The sequence below is a fragment of the Netta rufina genome (assembly GCF_964035555.1).
Source record: "Netta rufina genome assembly, chromosome: 5".
NCBI lineage: Eukaryota > Metazoa > Chordata > Aves > Anseriformes > Anatidae > Netta > Netta rufina.
The window spans coordinates 33601082-33616570 of NC_140128.1; the positions used below are offsets into that span (position 1 = coordinate 33601082).

A 15489-nucleotide genomic window follows, 5' to 3' on the forward strand; every position below is an offset into this window, starting at 1 on the left:
ATCCTACAACTGTGCCCTCTCCAGTCACTACGGGCAACCAACAGGTGAGCATCGACAGATATAATAGCAGGCAAAAAACAAAACGAAAAAGGCAACGCGCAATCTCGTGAGATCCAGATGGATCTCTGCACTTCATGCTCCTGCGAATAACAAAATCTGTACTGAAACCGGAGTACTGAACATGAATAAAATCTATTAACTAATTCATTCTAGGCTAAGCCCTTGAGGTCCAAGTTAGAGATCTGAATGCATCGGGTACTGACAAATGGCTTCAATAAAAGGGACGCTGCTATAAGCATCAATAAAGTGTCTGATTTGTGATGGTGACAGTGTAACCTCCTGTCCCTAAGGAAGGTGCGAATAAATGTTTTTAAATAAGTCACATTGCATATTATAGAAGTCTTGGATGTTGCATTCATAGCTTTTGCTACCCTAAGTCCTGAAAGAGACACAGACTATATGTTTTCAGTAAGCTCAGTCTAACGTAGCCCAGTTCCCTGCCAAGATATACACTGAGGTTAGGAGCAATTCTGTTAAGTAGAATAAAGACAATCCACGAACAAATAGCAGCAGCTCTGTTACAGGGAGGTGCTAGCCACTAATGTCTAACAGTTTCTGACAGACATGCAAAGAGAGAACAGAAATACACGTTGCTTCTATCTTCTTTGGAAAGATTTCAGTAGATCATGCTCGACTCCCCAATCCTTTCCGGAGCTTACTGCACTCTCCTCCCTGCTGCACCCCCCCAGCTCCATTTTTTGCTACCCAGATATGTAACAGGCTAACACTAGGCTCTGTGGAAGCAACTGCTCCACTATATCTGTCTAGACAATATGAAATTGTCACAAATGACATCTAAAGTACAATTAACAGCGAAACTGCAATTTCCACTCTCCTCCCCCGCTCACCAGGAAAAATCACACATTATCATCCTCCAGGTTGTCAGTCAATGCCACGATGATGAAGATTAACTCTGCTCACCCTGGGAGATGCTTCTGGCCCGGCTTGCTAAAATAGGAGGAGGGGGATTGTGTTTTGTGCGTGTGTTTTTGTTTGTGATTGTTGTTTTAAAACTACTACACGAAGATATAAATGGCCCCTGCTCAGCAGCACTGGTATCTCAGCAGATGCCTTTTCTGCCAGACGTCAGGAACTACAGGACTGCTGCTCAGTGCTCGCTCCATCAACTCGGGTCTGCAAACAGCTGCACTACTGAGGGGAAAAAGGAAGCAAGGTCTGAGTTACAGCATGCCTTTGGATGAGAGAGAGAAGAGCATGAATGTGCTGAACACTATGGGCAGAAAAGGGAAACTTATCAGGAATAAGCAGCCGAGTGCCAGAAGCTGCAGCCTGAGGAGGAGAAAAGTGAGGATACGATCTCCTCACAGCACACCAACTATCAGACTGCACCACACTCCCTGGGGGCGAGGATCACCACCAAAGCCTCTTGGGACAGAGTGATTCATCTAGGCAGGCTTTGAGAAGACACTTAAACGCAGCAAATTTAACTTCTCAGTAACAATTTCTGGTGACATGCAATTCCTACACCAGATCTCAAGATGTGCTATCACAGCAGGCGCCTTACCGCGTAGTGCTACTATCCAAACCACACCGAGGGAAGGGCTCTTCTCCCAAAAGGGAAGCACTACCAAGCAGCACTGAGGATTAGCTTCCCTACAACCAAAAGGTTGTGCAGTCAGCTTCCATCCTCCTAAGCTGCCACACACCAATAACCAGAGTAAATCGATAAAATTACCCTAGACATAATCCCAGCCTTCAGCTACACAGAGAGCCTAAAACAGAGCAATTCTTAATTATCCTTTGAAGGAGAAGTACATTGACAATTCTAGCAGCTTGTGAACTTCCTCCCCAGGTTTTACATCTTCCCTGGAAAGGCTTTTACAGAATTCCCTGCTGCTCATTTGGAAGTAAAGTTACTGCACTACTTCATATCACATCCCCTTTTCAGTCCTCTGACTTACAGCTAGCAATCAGTTCTCCCGAGCACTTGTCCCTGTGGATGTGCTCCTAATGAATGTAAAACACAGCAAAAGCTTAAAACTAGATTCCCTTCAGTCATCCTCCTCTTCTGACAGCACAATGTTTAACATAAAGACAAGAAGAAAGCTGAAATGTGAAGACAGATGAATGTTCTCTGGCTCTCCAGTAACGCTGCTACCCTCTCTCAAATCCTAAATTCAACCATTAACTGCTAACAAGTCCAGTTAATTCTTGGAGACCGCTTACAGTCGCAGTAGAAGACTAGAAAGCTATGCTAAACAAAAACCTCAGCCAACACCATCCACTGGTTTTGTTTTTTCCCCCCCCTTTCCTTCTCTCTGAAGAATAGGGAAAAACTATTTCAGACAACTCTGTACTGTGTTGCCCAATTTCAACGAGCAAATTGAAGTCACGTATGCAGAACCCATCAGGCATTTTGTTCCACAGCTCCATGTTCCCCAAAAGTTTTGTAGTCCCTGTCAAACAGCAAAACACTATTGCTATCACTGGTTTCATATTCAAGCCTAAAATAAAAAAAGCAATCAGCATGCAGTTCTAAAGATTGCCTGACAAGATGATTTCTAAAATTAAGTCCTTAACAGAATCTACTCTGATACCTCTAAGTTTACATTTCTAGACTGTTTCAACTTTCTCATGGCTATGGTTAGTCATCGTGAGCCTGGCATCAAGACTGAATTAAGGCAGATCGCAAGCAGATGATTAGAAGTGAAGAGGTGTTCAAAGAAGGATATGCTTTTCTTAAGACAGTTGTAACCACCTACAAGGTGTAGACACCTAGATAAATACAAAAGACAGATAACCCCAGAACTTCAGTGCTGATGAACACCTCAGTGCTGAGTTTCACAGTTCTGAATTGCTCCTCCAGCCTCTTGTTCCCATCTCTGCTATGCAGCTCCTCATCCTAGAGCTGGTGGGCTGCCTCTCTCAGGGGTATCCAAGCCCCATTAGGCATTCTTTTGATCCTATGTTCTTTGGTTTGTGTTTTTTTGTTTTTTTTTTGGGGGGGGGCGTGTTAAAGTTCTTCCAAATAGTTAACAACCTTTACAATAAAGTTTCCTTTGTTTAGGAAAAGGAGGGAACAGTGACAGCAAAGATGCAATCACAGATAGGTTCTAAACATGGACTTTGTAGGACATTTTGGCCTGTTTGGGAGAGTTTGCACTAACTCTGAAGGGCAGACAGGGACAGCGAAGGCATACTACCCAGCTGAAGGTGTGGAGTTGTCAGAGAACCAGAATCTGTTTTCCTGGAGGAGAAGCAGGTTGGATACAGAACAGTGCTCATGAAAAAACATTTTCCCTTTTCACTGTTTCGGTGCAAGAATCCTGTAGAAAACAAGCTTTAAGTGTTTCTTAGTCAGAAAACAGCACATCAGGTCTTCAGCCAAGATAGAAAGGGGGAAAGAGTGCAGGGAAAAGGAAACAAAGAACTGTAGGTAAGAGTACTAACAGTTAAAATAAAGGTTGGGATTCGAGTTCTAATCATGAGGCAGGGAGCAGACAGTTCCAAGAGAACACAGTTAACTCTTCAGCACTTACCCACTTCCATTTAACTACCCCATGATAAATTCTACTATTTCTGCACGTTTGCGCTCTGACTAGGAACTTCAACCTCCACCTGATGCCATAGGAGCTGCCCAGCACCTTCGAGTTCATCACAGGAAGGTCGGTGGCTCTAAGAAAGATAACAAATTCCCTAAGTGGACCCAAGGTCACATTCTTAATCTATTGCTTCACTTGCTGACAAAGGCCATGCATCAGAACAGAAGATGAGGGATCATTATGCAGAGGTCCTCATCACACAGCACCCATGGAATAATTAATGTGTTATTTCAACTGGCAAGAGGAAGCACGTATCTGTGATAGACATTAAAAGGGTCAAGTGCAGCTATGACAGCATTGATTAGTTTGCCAATAACTCTGAAATTAAAAGAGCAACGAAAGATTGTACACTCTCGTTTTGCAGCGATAAGACTTGGGGTGGGGGGGAGAAATTTAAATCAACTCCAGCTTGAGCTCCTGCACAGGCTGCTTTGCTTTACAGTAAGGGGTTTATAACAGTGCTCAGAATGGGACAGGCACTTCAGCTAAGCTGCAGACAGACATCACATACCTTTCACCTGGACTCTAACACGTGATTATATCAGAAATTCAGCTAACTGGGTCCTAGTCATCACGGTTATGAAAACAGGTGTGAAAGCCCAGCCAGAACATAGGCAACGTGCTGAACTCCCCGAGCCTGCAGACACCTTTGTTCTTCTGAGGGTTGTTCTACCTGCCCTCATATGCAGAGTGTGTGCTTCACATTCTCCTTGTTCTGGGAGTTCCCAACACCACAGATTGTGTGGACAGCAGAAAGCTCTGCTTACCCACGCATGCAGATCTGCGTCAGCTTCTGGGATAATTACATAGGACTCCCGCTTCTCCATAGGGAACTGAAGAGGAGGTGTCTTTCCTGAGGGGGCAGAAGCCATACTGTTATCTCTGTAGGTTTCTAAGGCTATGAAAACAGAGGTCCCTCTGCACATCAATCACTTCCTTTAGCTTCGGCTGAAATAATGAAAAGATGTGGGTCAACAGATGACCTGCAGGACAATTCAGCCACTTACCCCAGCCCTCCCACTTCACGAAGACGGGGGAAGGATTTAATACTAACACATTCTGAGCAGAAAAATGAGTCAGTTTCCTGGCAGATAATGAACCCTGTTTATTCACAGACTTGAGTTCCAGCAGGTGCTTTCTCAAGAAGAGCAAGGGAGGGGGTCAGTTACATCATCACACAAACAGCCATTTGGCGCAATCAGTTAAATATGTATGTGGAAAACATTTGAAATGCACGTTAGCTATTCAACAGACCAGAACGGCTCAACTGGAGAAATCTAGAATCATCACTATTTTGGTTACAGTTGTATTACGGAGTCAGACCACAGGTCCCCCCCCGCTCCTTCTCTCTCTCTCTCCACTTGGCTCCAGGACTAGGCAGTAAGTGTGCGCTCCACTGCAAATTCTCCAGCCCAGATTCTGTACTAAGGAGCGAATAATTGGATGAGGGCACGTTGTCCCCAGGCACACTGTGCCGTGTGCATTTATAAAGAGCGTGAAAAATAAGCGCACGCACGCAATATATGTAAGTGACTGCACATCTAATGATTGAGGGCTTATATTAGCATAAAAAAGAGGCACATTATACCGCCAACATCTCCAGCTCCACCCCACACTCAAGAAAGCTACAAAAATCATTTAGTTGAGCAAGTGGGACTGAAATAGGAGGTCTGAGAGCCTGCCCACAGCTTGTTTCTTGGCAAAAGGAAAAAAAAAAATTAAGAGATTGTTTTCACGTTCCTTACCTGAAGCCAGACAACAAGATGGAGGAATTGTGGCTAGATAATTTAGGCATGTCAAAGACCACTATTAACCATAAGCTGAGAGTCATCTCCAATACAGAACACCATGTTTATCTGAACTCAACATATGTAGCTAATAGGTGAACACGAGCAACTGCTCCAGATCAGGTGGGCCTGCCTGGATACGCTGACCATGCTGCTGCTGTTGGAGCAGGAGGCTGCAGGGAAGCCACGTGCAGACAGCACAGGACAGACAGCCTAATAAAGAGACAGCTTCCAAGAGAGGGGAAGCTATTTGCACTTCTCCCTGCCTGTAGGAAAGCCAAGAAACACTGTTTTACAGTATCCTCAAATAGCTATCTGCTTTATCTGGTTGAAGTCAGCTGTCCTCCAGCTTCCAAGCAATCTGTCTTTAACCAACATACTTGTTCTGTGGTTGTCTCAGACAGCCCAGCCCTCCCACCCTCCCCAAAAGAAACCTCTGACACCAAAACCAGACACCCACCCCTCTAAATCTCATTGTTCTGCAGGAGAAACAAAAAAGTAGGGCAGTTTGGAAGCATGCTCCTCTTCCATCCTAACTGAGAAATTTCCACAAGTTCCCTTGCTGCCATGCAGGAGCAGGTGCACAAAGAGCCAAGTACTTTACCTGAACAATTCCACGAACAGAGACCTGTTGGGAAACAGATCTTCACTTTCCTGAAACTGTAGAAAAACTTTACCTATTTATTTTACAGGTGAACGCCTCACTGCTAGGCCTGGGCTACCAAGAAAGAGGTAAGAGAAGGAAAGTGGTTTGGCTGAGGAAACACCACGAAGGTGTTTTGAGAAGGCAGAGAGCTGCTGCTATACCTGCACAGCTTACAAGCCAAACTGTTGCAAGAGTAACGAGGGAAGAAATCTCTGCTTGTGTGCTACAGCCATTGCTGTATATTTAAATTCAGGCCAAGAAAAAGAAAAGGAGGCTTAAGCCTTTCTCCAAGTTTGGCAAAAACTGCACATGCTCAGCTTTCCAAAGTACAGTGGGAAGCTCAGCAGCAGGGAGTAACCTCTATTAGTCACTACAAGAGGCGAAACACAAGCATCATTTTTTCCCCGCACCAACTTTCAGTAAGGAAGTAGATGCAAAAAGCAGCCTTAAATTATTCTTAAGCCAGGAAACCAGTCGTCAAAGGCACGGGGAGGAACATTTGTGCAAGAGAGGGTACTTCTTTCACTTGCTCTTCTACATAACAACTAGCAGCATATTCAAGAGCCCGAACTTGTAACACTTCAGTAAAACAAAGCCTTTCCTGACCACACAGAGACAGCACACTTGGTCTGGAAAAAAACAAAGCTGGAAGATCGGCAGCAAAAGCCTCAGGGCTCACACAGACACCAAGTGACCACTCAGATATCACTGCAGCCTCTCCTACAGCTCACGCTGTTGTCACGTTTCCGTGATGAAAGCCATTGCTATTTTTAGTAAAGGCCAAATAAACAATGCTAGCTCAGTTTGTCCACAACCTGAGCATCTCACCCTCAATGCAGCAAATCATGTTAAAATATGTCACCTTCAGACTAGCACTTCGCTTTACATTCAGCACTGACAATTTTTTTTTCATTCCTCTATGTCCAGGCTAATGTTTCCATAAATCAGACCCCTGCCCCACAGTTTTGCCCTTCTCCTCTACCACGAACCTGATTCACTTTTCTCTGCCTGCAACCCCCTTTGTAATTTCTCTTTATCCCACTGTTCCTCACTCGCTACTGAGATATTACTCATCTCTATCACAATCACTTGTGATGAGCATCTCCAGGATTTCTTAACAAGCTTGAAAAGAGCACAGCATAAACTTCTGAGAAGTACCACTTTGGCCTACGAAGCCTACAAGGTTTGCAAGAAAATCCTTTCCACAGCACCTACAAAAAGACACTAACATGAGACAGGTGTAAGACCTATATTATTTCTTTTTTTCCTTGTGTACCTTATCTAAGGCTATCTGTCCTTCTAATGCATGACCTGGCCAAAATTTATCTGTGTTTAAACCAGAGTCTTATAAGCTTTTTGTTGCTTTGAGGGCTACACACTACCAGTTTAAACTGAACACTGAGCCCAAAATACAAGCGTCAGGACTAGCAAGGTTTCCAGCAGAAAGGGGTCTGAGTGTAAGCAATGACAAACCCGCTCAGTATGCACTGTTGGACAGGTTGGTTTGGAGTTGGCACGGGAAACATTCACAGTGATGTCTGGTCTGAGCAGTCAGCATCGCACTGCTGCATCTCTTCTTTACAGCTCGGCGATGTGCCGTCCTCCTGCTCAACTCCCCCCCTTTTTAAGTGGACTCAATACGTCACTGCTGCAATAAATATCAAATATTTGAATAAACAAGCCACAGTTGCTGTAAGCAATTAGGAAAAAATAGTAACAACATTGTTTTTGTTAATTATGGAACAAAACAAGGCTGGATACACTAGGTACGCGTTCTGTCTCTGCGACAAGATGCACTTTGTAGCTTTAGACAAGGCTGCAGTTCCCCCATGCTTCAGCTTCCTCCCCTCCAAAAAAAGCAAAGGGAGCAGCACTACACTTTTCTATTTTAGGCCACCTCTAGCCAATTTGATGATACATTTCGGTCATGGAAATGTCTCCTAGGAGGCAAATCTGCACCCACGGCAGGGGGCACAGAAACGTTCTGGTTGCTTGTTTTTAAGGCTAGGATATGAGCGACGTGAGCCTTTACATTCGGTGCTTTATGTGGTGAAAAAGCTCCCCGAAGCCAATATATGCAGAGATCTGAACCAGCTGGTCAGTTACACCAGAAATTAGAGCAGCACATCAGAGGCTCAGGCTCTACCAGGAGCTCCACACCGAGCTTTAGAAGTGACTACAGCACTTAGCATCGCCGGGCAGAAACGTGGCTGTCCCTACCCTGCCAGTCCAGTTTAATCCCAGCCTGACCACAAGTCAACACCACAGCTACAATTTCGAATCGGAAGAGGCATCCCCTCGTGGTCATGAGTAAGCCATGCTTATTTGCATCAGGAAAAATAATAAAAAAAAAAAAAGCCAACACACACAACCATTCATTGACTTCTTATGGAGAAGCCTAAAAGTTTGGGTAAGAGTTAAAGGCATACTTGAACAAAATAAACACAGCCCCATGGAAAAGGTGGCCACTCAAACTCCAGTCAACACCTGCCAAGCATTCCTCCAGAAAATAAGCCACATATTATGCAGGTCTTCAAAGGAAGAGCATCCATTTAAATGCAGACAAAATCCTCCAAGAAGGCAGACTGTAAAGAAAGGTCTGCTCGGGGCTTGGTAGACAATGAGCATGAATTTGTGACAAGTTCTGTGAATTTGGCTAGCTCTCTTACATCTTCAATTTACAGGTATTTGCTTGTCAAAAAAATATCTTTCACCTTGAGATCCAAATCCACCCCTTTCAAAACCTGACAAAAGCCAAGAGGCTAAGCTGCTGCCTTGCTTTCATTCAGGACCTGAGCCATTTCCCCTCAGGATCCCCATTCATACCTTTCCCCAAACACTGAAGAGCTTGCAAATGTCTGGTGACTAAGTAGATAAGCTGCAATTTAGGACTGGAGGTGGGGAGGCATGGGACCTCGGGCTATCTATTTTTTCCCCTGTTTACAAGAACTCGAACTTTTCGGTTCTGCAAGGAGATGGGGAAAGCAAGGAGCAGAAGCAACATTACCACCTTGTGGCAGCAAGGCAATATGGAAATGAAATGAGCTCAGAGGGAAACGGACTGGGTGTTTCTTTTCGTACCTGGTGTGCATATGGAGAGCTATGTGGTGCCAGAAAGGCCGTCAGGACTGAAGAAAGCCATGGTATGAGCTCAAGTCCCACACAGCCTCCAGGCCCTCATGCACCTGGCAGGAGCATGGCGCAGAGGCCTGGGGCTGCCTAGCAGCTGAAGCCACAGGGAGAGCACTCACACCTTACTAAGGGCAACACCACAGCCAAACTCTCGCCACATACAGTGTTGGTGGCTGGACTGCTCTCATAATCCTACATACAACCTCCCCGTCTCAGCTGAGTGCCACCATCCTGGCTCAGGGGAGAAGCCTCCCAAACAACAGGCAGGAGTTCATACCAACACCAACTCCCCCACCTCACACACGCTCTTACGCCTGCACATGGCAAAACCTAGGATGGTTCAAAAGACTTCTCAGGTTTTCAGGCAGCTTCATTAGCCTGAAAACTAAACTGGTGAGCAAGGCGATGTATTCTTAAAGCAGGCCCACGAGTTGCTCATACCTCAGCCTGCACAACGTGACCTCAGGAACCAGCACAATGCAGTGGTTAGAGGAGCCTGGCGTAATTGTCAGACAAGGCTTCTCAACGCAAGAATAAGGACAACAAAACACCTTTCCTCATGAAACACAGGCTTCTGTCAAACCTGCCTGGCAATAAGACAGGGCTCACCTTTCATTTACAGTAATCCATTTAAATCTCCAGTCAAAACAAACAGGTAAACAACATTGAGATTTCCCCCTTAGCACAATATGAGCAGCCACAGCTTGAACACGTAGAGGACAAGTTTCACCTTGTACGTTTCTTTTCCCTGTTTCACGGGATGAGGTTTGAGTTACATGAACAGGGACACAGGTGGCACTACGTGCTCCTTGCATCCCTGCTTGAAAGATTATGGCTTGGTGTGTCATGCCAGAATACAAAAACAACAGAAGATTTAAAACCAGAGGATTTTATTTATTTATTTAGTGTAACAACTCACTAGTTCCTTAGAGATCACTGGTATCGTAATGAAATGGCTGGAGAGGTGGCATTTGAAGATGTGGATCAGGTTTATCAGACAGCATGGCACCGTACCTCTCTCATTAGCTGAGGAGCTGAAATACGTGTCAGGAAGGACTGCCACTAGGCTTTTGTATTTTATACATAATTTTCTTAAGAAGGTGACACCAGCTACTCGCAAGCAAGCAGCTGACTAGGATTCTTTCTCATCCCCTGTTCAACTTTTCATTATAAACCTGAATTGGCCGATGCAGCAACAATGGCTTAAGGTACTTACAAGATCTTTTCCCTCACTGAGATTACAATATTAACACAATGCTTTCTCTACACATATTTTTTTAATTAAAAAGTTATAGAAAAATTAAACTAGCTAACATCTGTTGCTCAATTATCTTTGCTTCATCCAGATCTTGCCAATTGCTCCTATCACCGATTTCATGCAGCACATTTCACATGCCAACTTCAGGGATTTCTAGGGCTCTTTTCACTTTGATGTTAGAAGTGAGGCAAAAAATCAATCCACAGGGGAAAAAAAAACTACATTTTAATTAATGAGATCAGCCTGGAGAACCTCAGAAAAGCTGAAGCTCAATCTCAGCAACTTCTGCTTAAGGTAGACCATGGCCTTCCCCAACTTCATACATCCCTGACACGGCTTCAAGCTCCTCGCTGCCTGTGCTGCTTTCATGCCAAGCTGGGTATGACAAGACTGCTGCACCACCGAGGCTCTCAGTGACACATGCTGCCTATTAGAGGTGCCAGAGCTGTTAGTCAGGAATAGCTTCATTACATGCTTATTAGTGCCTCCATGATTAGCCCAAGATAATTAATCCAGCACCATCAGAAAGAGCAGAATTCTCTCTACCCAGATGGTGTAACTGCATCAACAGAATTCAAAGAGGAACAACCTTCATTAAACTACCTATTAACTTAATTGACCCTCTACGGCAACTTCTTCTCAGCAAGACGCTTTTCGGCCAGGCAAGCCAGGTCAAGAAATGGATCCTGCCCATGGACTGGCAAGGGGAATACACACACCGTTTCCAGATGCAATTTCTGTCTTAAATTTTTCAGCTAGCCTTCGAATAAAGAGCTCGATTGCCCTACGAGGACATCTAATGGAGAAACAAAGAAAAACAGAAGATAAGATGCAGGTTTGGAGCAAATAGATGTACCCCAGTGCTAAGACCTCCCTAACCTGAGGTCCACAGGCACAAATTACATTGACTGAAAGTAGGTATCAGTCATCACTTGCTTCCTCTGCTCAAAAACTCTCCTCCCCTCCTCTCTTTCCCCATCACTTTGTGTTACAAAGCTTACACCTCAGGAACCTTAGTCACCATCTTTGCACACTTCTAGAGCTGCAAAAATTAATACACCTTTTGGATGCTGCTGTGCAGAAGTGATTCATTGCCCATTACAGCACAATCTAGGTCTGGAAGATCAGGCAGCTGGCCCTGAGTACGCTCATTCTAGGGGGAAAAATAGGTAAGTGGCTGCTTGCTGACTTGTACTGCTCTGGGAGGGAAAATATAATATAGCCTAAGAAAGGGGGAAAAAATGACAGCTGCAGGACACAGGTATCCCACAAGCAGGGTTCCTTTTAAGGGGAAGGATTTGATAAAGCTCCCCACGGGTCCACGCAGCACGTTTAACAGGAAAGCAAATGAAGCTTTGCTTCAAGGAAATTGCCATGAGCATTTTACTACCAGAGTGCTCCCTGCTCCTTACCTCCCTACTCAACAGTCACCTTAACTTCAGCTCGAAGCAGAAGCCCGTGCCGTGCCTGTTCTCAGGGGAAGTCTGACAACAGAAGCAGGTTTTGTACTATAGGAATACCTCTGGAATTAGGCTCACTTATTGAGCTACGTGCCCCAGATTCATTCATCCTTGCAAAAAACATCTGTTTGCACAGGCAACCAGGTAGAAAGCTGACCCTGCACAGATGCTACAACCACGAAGGAGAGAGCAGCAACCAGCACCTGCAAAGTGACCCAGAGATTTAGTTACAGGATTCCAGCATTTAGGCCACAGCCAGTTCAGCTCCTGCACTGTGGGATAGACTAAGACGAACACTTCAGAGCATTTTTAAATGCTAATTCCTACAGAACTAGCTGGAAGATTGCATCTGCAGATTCCACCATATCTTACCATCCAAATATGTACCAGTAGCCTGATCATTACAACGGTTATTTGCCCCTTTTATTTCTGACACCGCAGTGACTGGCCCAGGGAACAACCAATGTGGTGGAGGTATTATGAGCACGTACAGCTATTTCAAAAGAAATAAAGTAATGCAAGACTTACACAAGTGCAGTTTTAAAACTGTATTTGTCAGCTCCTCACCTCTCTGCTCTTTTATAAGGGTATAGAGGATATCTGATATAAATTAGCGTCAGGTAAGTCTAGGCCCAAGAAAGAAGTAGTTACCATGTAATCAGCTTGAGAGTCTCATTAAGGCAGGCTATAAAAAAAACTGGGGCAAGGATTTAGAAGCAAATGAATCATTTCATGACTATCGCCACTTATTTGCTATGCAACTACAGCAAAAGAAAGGCAGTCACTGTTCCGGTCTGAGCGTAAGCAGCTTATCTGCAGGAAGAAGGGAAGAATTCCCTTTCCTCAGGCACTTCTGTGTACAAAGCCTCATCAGTCAGTTACATTTGCATCAAACCTGGAAACTGTGCTTTCCTAAAGCACAAGGCATCCATTTCCAAGAAACACCAGGACTGGACCTTCCCTCTGACAAGCATGCAAATCACTTGACCAAGAGGACGTCAATCTGAAAGCAGTGAGGAAACCCTATCCAAAGCATGCACATAGCTGAATCGTTGGTACAAGCCAGCCGAGAGACTTCCACACAAAGCACAGATCCTTCCCAGTGCGGGCCTGATTTGGCTTGCTCTAGTCGCCTGCAACATCTATGACATCTAAAAAGTCCTTCCAAAAAAAGAATTCCCTTGCTAAAAAGGAATACAGCAGACCCTAAAACGTTCAGTAATCAGCGGGGTCCTAACCAGCCCATCCATCCAGGAGAACGATCCTGGAGGCATCACGTGGTATTGTGCCACTTTTTAAAAGTGGCAAGAGCCACTTCTAAAAGCTACCTCTTTGAACGAGAGCCACTTTTAAAACCTCTTTGTCAAGGGCAAGCAAAGCACATGGGTTTGATCAAACACTCGCAGCCAATACATATTCCCAACACTCTGACACAGAGCTTTAGCTTTTTTCACCCTACACGGTTGCACCAAGGAAATCATTGTTAACCCTTCCAATGTAGCAACCACAACCTCAACAAGACAGAGCACTCAAGAAAGCTGTTCCCAACTCCCGCTCAATTCCCCATGCCTCACCTGGGCAGATTTTCCATGTACACCACGCACATGCTCTGGGGTACAAAGGAGAGCATAGCACATCCCGTGTTCCCACCCCCTCTGCAAGATCTGAGGAACACCAGTAGCACAGTTCACCCCAGAGCTCTGCTACTGAAGCCTGTCCTTTTGCCTGTTTGCACTATCACCCTCCTCGCCCATTAGGAGGCCTGGTCTCTGCCCTTACAACCTTCAGAACACATCTGCAGAATGACAGTGGCATCTATAAAAGGCATCAATGCAGCATCTCTACTTTCATCCACACAAGTAGCACACGAACACATGACAAGAGGTTTTTAACTCTGAAAACACTGAAAAACTCAGACCAGATGGGAAAGGTTTAAGAAAATAAACGGAGGAGGAAGGCAGAGCGTGTATCTTACCTCCTGAGTGAATCCTCCTCTGAGCTTTCCTCAGGCATTTCCTGGTTTAAGGCCTCCTGTGATACATTCCCAGGTCTGCTTGAAGCCGACTGGCTGTAAACTCTTTCCCAGTGCCCCGTCTCCTGGTTAAAGACCACTCCCACGGTCCTCTCCTCCTGCGGGGTGGAAGAGCTGCCCAGCTGCAGCCTGCTAGAGGCAGGAGCTCTGCCCTCGGTTCTCTCTGCAGGCTGCACCTGGCTGGTATTTGGAGGCACACCCTCAAACGTGCTTTGGACCTGCCCTGGCGTATAGCTAGGCGTGCTTCTTTCCCAGCGCAGCGTGTCATTGTTAAAGGTCAGCAGGTTATGACAAGCGCGACAGCGGTTCAGGTGACCCCGGGACAAATTGGAATTGTTTTCACTGCTGTGCGGAGTCTGCTGATGGGAGGGACCAGGCCGATCAGGCTCAATGTTGTTGTTGAGCATTTCTTGAGCCTGTTGCGACTGGCTGGGCTCCCCACCAATCCCCTGATCTAACTCCTGCAGCCGGTCATATTCCAGGAAGAATCGCCTCAAATCACACTGGAGCTCATTACGGATGCTGGCCGGGTTGCTCGGGCCAGCGCTACTACCGCTGTCCCCCTCGGCCCCGGGGGCTAGGAAGCCTCTCCCTTCTGTCGCCGAGGTATAGACCGACGCCTGGGAACCTCCCTCCTGCTGCCTCAGCACCGACAGCAAGCTCACGGAGGAGGCACTGGTCCTAGGGGGAGGCATGGCTTCCAGCTCCGAGCGGGAGCTCATGTTCAGCACTGTCCTGGACCAGTCAGACCCACCTAAGCCCGAAGCCATCTCTCTCGCAGACTGTTGGTAGCGGGACTGGTGGCCTGCCAAAGGCCCACTCAGGGAGCGCCGCGTGGGGCCCAGGCTAAGGTTGCGCAGGGTGTTGCCAGCAGTGCTGCTCTGAACTGTGCTGAAAGCAGAGGGCCTGTTAAGTATCCCCTGCTCCTCCTGTGCTACAGAGGCCTGCTCTGGGGGTTGGTAAGGCTCTGTCTGCACAGAGGAGAAGGACGTGCCAGTGGCACCAGAAGACGTGGAGGGTGCGTTTTCCTGGTGTGGGAAGAGAGAAGATGGAAGTCTTGCACTAGAGCATCGGCTGCAAAGGCACAACATCCCCAGGTGCTGGCAGCACTCTGCTGTGGGGTAGCTGACACGCTCCCGGAGCCTGTTATAGACAGATGCCCTTGTGTTCTCACTGGCTGGAGGTGGAGGTGGTGGTGGTGGAGGCGGTGGAGGGGATGGGGTAGCAGAGTCTTGAACACTGTTTTGCTCTCCCACCTGTATGCCGGAGGAGCGGGAGGACAACATATGCAGGAAGTTGTGGAGGAGAGGCGTGCGCCTCACGGGCTGAGAGGGGAGGATAGCGCGCTGGCGATAATGCGGCATCTCTGTACTGTCCACAGAGATCTCCACTTCCTCGTCGCTCTGCAAAGGAAAGGATCAAGGTTCAGTCACCTCACGGCAAAATCCTACACTTTCAGATAAAATGAAGAAAGCCGCTACCACCCCAGCCAGATGAAAGGATGTGATAAGCCTCTTCCTAGAGAGTGAAAAAAAGGCTCCAGCCTTGAGT

General features: G+C 46.2%; 1 protein-coding gene across 2 annotated transcripts in view; it reads right to left on the reverse strand.

Annotated features, from left to right (window-relative positions):
* AMBRA1 (autophagy and beclin 1 regulator 1) overlaps positions 1–15489 on the reverse strand; it is a 128001-nt gene that overhangs the window by 100067 nt on the left and 12445 nt on the right. For both annotated transcript variants that reach the window (XM_084287471.1, XM_084287472.1), the window contains exon 7: positions 13882–15341. In XM_084287471.1, the coding sequence (XP_084143597.1) occupies positions 13882–15341 (1460 nt within the window). The remainder of the gene's footprint in view (positions 1–13881; positions 15342–15489) is intronic.